Source organism: Acomys russatus, chromosome 14 (genome assembly GCF_903995435.1).
Source record: "Acomys russatus chromosome 14, mAcoRus1.1, whole genome shotgun sequence".
Classification (NCBI taxonomy): Eukaryota; Metazoa; Chordata; class Mammalia; order Rodentia; family Muridae; genus Acomys; species Acomys russatus.
This window is the reverse complement of record NC_067150.1, coordinates 61,224,067-61,233,693: the sequence shown is the minus strand read 5'-3', so window position 1 is coordinate 61,233,693 and position 9,627 is coordinate 61,224,067. Positions and strand designations below refer to the sequence as shown.

The 9,627-nt window shown below is 46.1% G+C and overlaps 1 protein-coding gene across 1 annotated transcript; it reads left to right on the top strand.

Annotated features, from left to right (window-relative positions):
* The first annotated feature begins 5,255 nt into the window (after positions 1-5,255).
* On the top strand, positions 5,256-7,514 carry Gcnt3 (glucosaminyl (N-acetyl) transferase 3, mucin type). Its single transcript, XM_051156745.1, has one exon. The coding sequence runs from the start codon at positions 5,472-5,474 to the stop codon at positions 6,774-6,776; it is 1,305 nt and encodes a 434-aa protein (XP_051012702.1). The 5' UTR covers positions 5,256-5,471; the 3' UTR covers positions 6,777-7,514.
* Positions 7,515-9,627: the final 2,113 nt, after the last annotated feature.

Genomic DNA, 9,627 nt, shown 5'->3' with positions numbered 1-9,627 from the left:
CGTTGGGTTTGAGTTGCTGGTGATTAAACCCAGAATTTCACATATGCTACATAAGCGCTCTAGCGCAGATCTGTGCTCCTAACCTCTTAAGATAAGTCCCTTATATTTGTCTTGTTCAGATATTTGCTAGGGGATGCTGGTCTTCGCTAGCGGTGGCTTGGAATGAGGCAAATGGCGGCAGCTTTGAAGAAGACACCCCATAGTACAACCCATTTTTCAGACTGTCAGCAGCGCTCAGCTGTCAGATGTCATGGTGAGATCTAGTCTCTGGACAGCTGTGGGCATTTCTGTGACCCACAGGTTACTACAGCCACCACAGACAAACATAGGGACAAATATGTTTTTCAAACTAGTGTACACGTACAAGGTCAAGAGTCTCATTATGACAGCTTATATATAATATATTATATATAATATGCTTTGATTATATTTATCTATTACCCTGTATTTTCTCCCACATTTGCTTTGCCTTTCTATATCGTTAATAGCCCGTTGTTACTTTCCCAAGGGTCCCCTCCCCAGACCAGAGTCCACAGGAGAGCAAACATGTTCTACCTGACTTTATGAGCCTGCTTTTCTGTTCATCTATTGATAGGGCATCTGGGTGGGTTCCTTAATTGGGCTGCCATAAATTTTTGCTACGATAAATGTGAGTCTCCAAGTACTTGACCTGGGTGTCTTCAGGTGTATAATCAAAAATGGTATAGCTGGCTCACAAGAGTTTCATTTTTATCCTTTTTGAGGAATCTGCATACTGGTTTCCATAGTGGCTGGACTAATTTACATTCGCACCATCAAAGTACAAGTGTTCACCAACCCTACCAACAATTGCTGGGTTTTCTTATTATAGCTATGCTCCATTTATTGTTAAATTCATTTTTAAAGATGCATTTTTATTATGTATATATGTGTCTGTTTTCATGAGTGTAAGCCATGTGAGTGCAAGTTACCGTGGAGGCCAGAAGAGGGCGCTGGATCCCCCTGGAGCTGGAGTTAACTGGCAGCTGTGCATGCTGGGAACCAAACCAAACTCTGGCTTTCTTCAAGAGGAGCAAGTGTTCTTGACCATTGAGCCATCTTTCACACCCTTATGCAGAAGCTTTTTGTTGATTCCTGGTCTTGCTTCTAAAGCCTTGAAGTATCGCCCTTTTTTTCCCCTCTAGTAGTTTCAGAGTTTCAGGTCTTCGGTGAAGGCTTCTGACCTGTTCTGAACTGGTTTTTGTACAGGGGGTGGGAGATAATGATCTAGTTTCACCTTCCCAGCTTTCCCAGAACCACCTGGGAAAGAGGCTGTCTTTTCTATAATACATATTTTTAGCCCCCTTTTAAAAAAAAAAAAATCAGGAATCCGATGACAGTTTCAGTGTAGATTTCTGTTTTGTTTTGACACAGTCTCTCTTTACGCAGTCCTGTAGAACAAGCTGGCCCACCTATCTCCGTCTCCCATGTGCTGTGATTAAAGGCATGCCTGTCACACCCAAAACAAAAAGCCTTCTGCTCCCTTGTTCCACGTGTCGCTTTTATGCTAAGCGCAGGCTGGTTTTTGTCACAGTGTCTCTGCCGTGTACATTGAAGTGAGGAATTCTGATACTTCTAGTGCTGCTTTTTATTCCTAACTTTGGGATTCTCTTTTCCTTCTTTAAAATGTGCATGTGATACAGTGTGTCTGTGTGTGGGTGTCAGAGCCCATGAAACTGGAGTTACAGACAGTCGTAAGACACCACCAAGTGGGTGCTGGGAATTGAACCCGGATCCTCTGGAAGAACAGCCAGTATTCTTAACCACTGAGCCATCTCTCCAGCCCTCCCCCCCCCCCCAACTTGGGACTGTTTTGGCTATTTGGAGCTATTTGTATTTCCATATAAATTTTAGAGGGTCCCCCCTTTCTCTTTAGATTTAAATGAAGATTACAGTTTGTAGATCACTTTTTTCTTTCCTTTTTCTTTTTCTTTTCTTTCTTTCTTTCTTTTTTTTTAAGGCTTTTTTGTGACAGGGTCTCTCTGTGTAACAGTCCTGGCTGTCCTGGGCTCATTTTGTAGACCAGGCTGGCCTCGAACTCACAGAGATTCCCCTGCCTCTGCCTTCCGAGTGCTGAGATTAAAGGCATGCAGCACCGTGCCTGGCCTAGATCACTTTTCTAAATGGCCACTTTCTCAGTATTCTGCCAAACAAACGAAGCCTCTCCGGCTTTGTGCCTTTCTTCCTTCACTGCTAGGTCTCAGACATTGCCTACGTAGGTGTCAGGCCGTCTGTACGGGCGGGCGAGGCAAAGCTGGACTACAGGAGGATTCCTGATGGTCAGATGAAACCCGGCACTCCTCAGGGACTTGGGAAGCAGGTTCCAATCTGCCAAAAAGGAGCCGCTCCCCTTACCCCTGGCGCACGGGGCAGAAGGCTCCATGGACATAGACCTGTGCTTGCTTTCCAGAGCCCTCCAGGCTCTCTCAGTGCCTCGTTACAAGCGCCGGTCACATATTTCAAACTAGCCCAGCCCTTCTCCTTTCCCCAGCTTCCCTCCTTTTAATAAGGGACAGGGTTTTCCTTCTCCCCGCTGTTCACCGACTCTAGCAGACAACCCTGGCTGCGTCCAGTCTGTTTCTTCTGTCCGCTTTGAGCTCTTCCAGACGTATCTGGATACTTTCTCTTGTGTGTCCATGCCCATTCTTTTCTCCCTGCTCTAGACTCTGAATATTGTGTGTCTGTCTGTCTCTGTCTGTCATCTATCTCTCATGCACAATAAAAACCTTCCCCATAACCATGGAGCTGTCACATGAGCAGTTTCTTTATGATGCCTCTTTGTATACATCCGGTGCCAAAACTCTAGCACATGTTTAGTGCTTCATAGTTTCTTGCTTTCTTTTGTTTTTGTTCTTTGTTTTTTAGACAGACTCCCGCTACGTAGCCTTGGAACTCACCATTTAACCCAGCTGGCCTTGAACTCGAAGAGATACACCAGCCTCTGCCCCGTGATTGCCGGGCGTGAATCACCGTGCCCAGCTGATTCATCGCTTTCCTTGTCCAGATTTTTAATGTCTTTGGCTAACTAAGCTTTAGTCCCAGTTGGATTTGTTTGGTTTTGAGGCTAGTGTGCTTGGCACTGGCTTCCTGACATTTTTTCACAGTGAGTTGCACAGAAAAGTCACTGATTTGTTGTTGATTCTGTATCTTCCTTCTTGCTTGAGGGTATTTCTTAGATTGAAATCTTTTGGTGGGGTTTCAGGTCTTGTAGGGTCAGATCACTTGGCAATTTGCCTTCTTTACTTTTATTTTTATTTGTATCTTTTTATTTCTTCCTCTTGTCCCAGTGATAATCGCTTTCGAGGATGAACTGGTTTTCATCTCTCTCTCTCTCTCTCTCTCTCTGCCTCTCTCTCTCTCCTCCTCCTCTCCTCTCTCTCTCCTCTCCTCTCTTTCTGTGTGTTTAAAATAAGAAAAAAAATCCTTGGATATTTACACTGTCTCTGTTTCCTGAGATGGCCCAGGAGCACAAGGAATGATATTTTTACTCCCTAACAAAAGGAGATGGGGAGTACCTGTGTTTTGGGTGGGAGAGGAAATGGCTTGCAAGTTTCTTGCATGAGCACTGAGTTTCTAGTGACCAGTGTCAGGCAAGAGGGCATAGGTTGGAACCGGACTCCTCTGGTTGAAATGCTTTCTTGCTTTCTCAGACGTGGCCAGCCTCCTTCACCTCCCAGAATGACTCGTGCTTGGGAACACAGTCCCGAATGGTTTACCTAAGCTCACTCCCTTTCCTGAGACCAGGAAGTCAAAAGGTGAGTGACAGAGCCACCTGCTGCTCTCTCCTTTGCATAGGTTTAAGAGGAGCCTGGAGGAGCTCATTGGAGGCTGGCGAACTTCTGGAGCAAGAACACAGGGACTCTGGTGTTAAGTTTTACCTCCATAGAGCCAAACCAGCCTTCATCCCACAGACTCACGCCATTGGAGAAAGCAAAGGTGAGAGCTTCCTTCATGTTCCTTAAATCTTACCAAGAGTTGTTACTAAAGTGGATACAATCTTTTGTTTGTTTGCTTGTTTGGTTTGGTTTTTCAATACAGGATTTCTCTGTGTAGACTTGACTATCCTGGACTCACTTAGTAGACCAGGCTGGCCTAGAACTCACAGCTGTCCTCCTGCCTCTGCCTCCCAAGTGCTGGGATTAAAGGCGTGTGCCACTGCTGCCTGGTGGATAAAATCTTATGTCCAAAGAAATGGACCAGAGGAAAAGATCCTGCTGGAAGGAAGGATGTGCTCTGTATAGTTTTAATTTTTTGTTCAGGGCATTTTCTTCCCTTGTAAATTTGGTTTTCTTTGAAGATATTCAAGACCCTGGGTGGTACTTAAAAGGTAGGCGTGGCTTGTGGAATAAGCACCAGGCTCATAGATATAAAGACTCCAGAAGGCAGAAGTGGAGAGAAACTTCCAGTCTTCTAACACGTGTGATATTTGAGAAGAGCTCAGCTTCTGTTTTTCTCTCACAAAAGGAGTCTAGTGATGACTCGTTGGTTCTGACGATCAAATGGGACAGTGTAAGGAACTAACCTTAGTTCACAGGTGACAGTAAAGTCCCGGGCACGTAATAATCAGAGCTATATTTTAAACCACATGTAGTGTTTGACTGAGTGCTCTTTAGTTTTGGGTAATCAATTGCTTTATGTTTCTTTCTCTGTCTTTCTTCTTCCTTCTCTTCCTTTTTTTTTTTTTTTTTTGTTTTGTTGTTGTTGTTGTTGTTGTTTGAGACAGGGTCTCTATATAGCTCAGGCTAGCCTAAATTCACTGTGAGGATAGGCTGGCCTCAAACTCAGAAGACTGTCTGCCTCTGTCTCCTGAGTGCTAGGATTAAAGGTGGGTGCTACCATGTCCAGCTATTTAATGTTCCACTAAGGACATTTTAAAATGAAAGGTTAGCCAGAAACAAGACCTGAGTTTTGACTGGTACGGGGCGAGGAGAGTCTTAATGCAGAGATTAACAAATAGAAACATCATTTCCTTTTAGAGCCGATGCTAGTGTCAATTTCATGCTTTTCTTTTCAGACCTAGAAATTCTAGACCCTGGATAAAAGTTCTGTCCCGCACAGCAAAGGGTCAGGGAGAGGGAAAAGAGATGAAAAGGTGGGGACATCCTCCAGCTAATTGGACCTTTAACTTAGAGAGTTTAGCTCTGTGCTTCCCTCTCTCCAGAGGATGGAACCAGTCCCCGTCCCCAGGCACCCCATCCCCCCCCTGCCCCCCCCCCCGTGGCAGTCTGGCCAGCTAGCTGCTTTGTAGGGCAGTGTTAAGTCTCCCTGGACAAGCCTGGTGGATGGGCTCCTTCCTTCACTAAGCGATTTTTCCAGAGAAGAGATCTCTCTGCTGTCAGTTTGGAGTTGAACTTGACATTCTTGAGAAACGACGCGTTTGGTTAGTTTATAATCAGAGGCTCTTTGTTCTCTTCAGAGAACCCACCCTCCTCCTCTGCTCCCCACCTGTGGAGATGATCCCCTGGAGGAAGCTCTGCTGGAGCTATCACGCGTGGACCCTGGGCTGCTACATGCTGCTGGCTGTCATCGCCTTAAAACTGTCCCTCAGACTGAAGTGTGATTTCGGCGGCGTGGACGGGGAGCTTCGAAGCCAGTACTGCAGGGATTTCCTGTACAAGACCCTGAAGCTGCCGGCAAAGAGGTCCATCAACTGTTCGGGGGTCACTCGAGGGGAGCACGGAGCGGTGATCCAGGCCCTGCTGAATAACCTGGAGGTTAAGAAGAAGCGGCAGCCCTTCACAGAGGCCAACTACCTTAGCATGGCAGCCGACTGTGAGAGCTTCAAGGCCAAAAGGAAGTTCATACAGTTCCCACTGAGCAAAGCAGAGGCTGACTTCCCTATTGCTTACTCCATGGTGGTTCACGAGAAAATAGAGAACTTTGAAAGGCTGCTGAGAGCTGTGTACGCCCCTCAGAACATATACTGTGTCCATGTGGACCGGAAGTCTCCAGAAACGTTCAAGCAGGCAGTCAGGGCTATTGTCTCGTGCTTCCCAAATGTCTTCATAGCTAGTAAGCTCGTGTCAGTGGTCTATGCTTCCTGGTCCAGGGTGCAGGCTGACCTGAACTGCATGGAAGACCTGCTCCAAAGCTCCGTGCCCTGGAAATACCTCCTGAACACTTGTGGGACAGACTTTCCCATCAAGACCAATGCTGAGATGGTCCAGGCCCTCAAGCTATTGAATGGGCAGAACAGTATGGAGTCGGAGATACCACCTGCACATAAGAAGTCCCGCTGGACATATCACTATGAGGTGAGAGACACCTTATACATAACTGGCAAGAGGAAGACCCCTCCGCCTAATAACATGACCATGTTCACTGGGAACGCCTATATGGTGGCTTCTCGAGGCTTCGTTGAACATGTATTAAGCAACTCCAAAGCCCAACAACTGATCGAATGGGTAAAAGACACCTACAGCCCTGATGAGCACCTTTGGGCCACCCTCCAGCGTGCCTCGTGGATGCCTGGATCAGCTCCCCTGCACCCCAAATTCGACCTCTCAGACATGAGAGCCATCGCAAGACTAACCAAGTGGCAGGGCCACGAGGGAGACATCGAGGACGGGGCGCCTTACACACCTTGCTCAGGGACCCACCAGCGGGCTGTCTGTATTTACGGGTCGGGGGACCTGCACTGGATACTTCAGAACCACCACCTCTTGGCCAACAAGTTTGACCCTAAGGTGGATGATAATGTCCTTCAGTGTTTAGAGGAGTATTTACGTCACAAGGCCATCTACGGGACTGAACTGTGAGACACACTACAAGACGGTTGCTACCCATGTGGCAGAGAAAAAAATGCCAGGACCTACTGGGGCAATATGGGGTGGCATCTGGGGTTCTGGACTCCATGTGTCTCTGAGGACGAGGCGCTTGCTCTTGAAGAGCAGGTAAGTAGACCTGTGGCCCCTCGTGAGCTGCTGCCAGTGAAGGTGGCTGTATTCTCTCCCCAACAGCCGCTCTTTGTCTTTCTCACAGAGCCAGAACAAGGAACACTGTCCTTTGGGAGGATAGAAGGGCAGACACTCGACCAGGGACTCTGATTTTGGCTGAAGCCGTCCTGTCAGGTTCTCCCAGAGACTCTGTTTCAAATACTCCTGGGGTTGGTCATGGTGTGGTGGTGGAGAACCGTTAGTGGTAAGGCCCTCCCCGTTTGTATAGCTAACTTAAAATAAATAGCTTCTAAACCAAAGTCCCACCCCTGCAGTGTTGTCTATGAGCCCAGAAATAATCTAAGCAGATGAAATGTGTGAGGCTTGCGTGTTGAGCACAGGAACGCCTCCATGGCAGGCTGTGTAGATGGCCAACTGGGCCACGGGGAGAGCTCCGTCCTTACTGTAAGCCTTTCTACTTTTGTTTACATTGGTAGATTCTGACTTTTCCATAAGAGGCAGGACAGAGGGGTTTAACCAGTTTGCCGATTACATTCTTAGAAGAAGCACTATGGTAGCATCATGGCCAAAGCATACTCTCCTGTATCAGCAGCCATTTCACGGGAGCTCACTGCGGTAGGGGTAGAGGCTGCACTGTTAGAAATTAGGCTGGGGAGTGAAAGTCGACTCTGCCTTGCTAACCCAAGATGCCTGGGAATTCTGTGTTTACAGCCTCTTGAATCAAAGCCTCTTTATTTCATTACGAGACTATCGGGCTCACTATTTGCCACTCTGGAGAACATGCATTTCCCTGTGGGGACACAGTAATATATATAAATACATACGTATAAATGCTAACATATGTAAATTTATGGGGACACATTTCCCCAGTGAAATTGCTTCCTCTCGAAGACCCTGAGCTAATTGTTGGTGAGTGTGCATTCTATTCTGTAAGGGGTGCTAAAAGCTATAAGCCGAACTTTGAATATGGTTTAGCTGACTTTCTTTGTGTAGCCCTGGCTGTCCTGGAGCTCACTCTGTAAACCAGGCTGGCCTCAAACTCAAGAGATCCACCTGCCTCTGCCTCCCCAATGCTGAGATTGAAGGTGTGTGCCACCATGCCAGAAGAAATGTCTATTTGAAAGTGAGCTTCTTCTTCTTCTTCTTCTTCATCTTCTTCTTCTTCTTCTTCTTCTTCTTCTTCTTCTTCTTCTTCTTCTTCTTCTTCTTCTTCTTCTTCTCTCGTCTCTTTCTTCTTCTTCTTCTTCTTCTTCTTCTTCTTCTTCTTCTTCTTCTTCTTCTTTCACCATCATCACTACCACCATCATCATCATCATAAATATTGGGCTCCTTGGGTAAAGAGCATTGTCACCACAAACCTACTCAATGCTGCAGTATTGATGTTTTTGGCTCTTGCTCCCAGCTTTATCTCAGAGGTGACTGTGTCATGAAATCTGATGCCAGCAGCGGTGACTATTTCTGGTCTTTCCCTGAGGAGGAAGGAAGAGTGGCTACTGCCTGTGGGATGTGTGCAGAAGAAGCAACATCCTGAGGAAAGAAGCCAGGCCCTGGCTTCATGGTCAGTTCCCTAAAAGTTTTCATATGAACTGGGCTCTAGCTTTTCATATAAACATATTCAAGCTGTTGGTCTGTGGACCTGTCATGTTTTGGGAAATATGTTTCTAGAAATTTTCCAAGCATTAAAATTTTCTTTAGAAACTGAGTCAGGTGGATGAAAGGAGCTAGTTTGTTTGACTAGCGTGAGGTCATGTAATCAGAAAGATCAAGCTTCTTGTTTGCTTGGAGTACTTTCAAGGTCACATGGGTAAGCCAGCACATCTGTTGGTTTTTCCTTCTTGAGTCTTATCTGTTTTCTTGTTTTGTTTTGTTTTGTTTTGTCTTTTCAAGACAGGGTTTCTCTGTGTAACAGTCCTGGTTGTCCTGGACTCACTTTTGTAGACCAGGCTGGCCTCGAACTCACAGCGATCTGCCTGCGTCTGCCTCCCTTGTGCTGGGATTAAGGTGTGCACCACCATGCCCAGCTCTATCTGGGTTTTGTTACTGTTTTGTTTTGTTTTTACACTTTTCTCTGGAAAGAAAAAGCCTCATAAATGAATCGAGCGGTTGTGCCTGCCTCACCTTCAAGGGTTAAGTTTCCTTCTTGTTTTGATGTGCGGCCATCACCAAGCTGTATTTTAATAACTGTGTTTTCCTTCCATGTGCTGTTTGTTCTATTTGTTCTTGGCTTGGTGAAAGTTTATTGTGAGAAGAAAAAGCAGTTGCTAACTTTCGGGCATATAATTTAGTTGGAGAAGTCAGATAAGGTATTTAAAGGTGAAGAGACTAAAATCATGCCTGCCTTAGGACCAAACCCAAGACCTAGCCTTATGTATTTCACTTAGTCATTATTTACTGCAAAGGCAGAATAAGTTGATGATTCTTAACTTCATGAATCTTGATGCACTGACAACCAATAAATAATTCGTTCTACACATATAAACGCTGAGTTCTTGGTGTTTACCACACATTGGTTTTGTTTTGTTTTGTTTTTTTGTTTTCTGAGACATGGTCTCTCTGTGTAGCCTTGGCTGTCATGGACTCACTTTGTAGACCAGGCTGGCCTCGAACTCACAGCGATCCACCTGCCTCTGCCTCCCCGACTGCTGGGATTAAAGGCGTGCGCCACCACCACCCGGCATACCACACACTGTTATTGAAATTGTTTATTACACGT

What these genes read in the sequence shown, in the direction of transcription:
- Gcnt3 (XM_051156745.1), top strand. Translation starts at nt 5,472, where the DNA reads ATGATCCCCTGGAGGAAGCTCTGCTGGAGCTATCACGCGTGGACCCTG.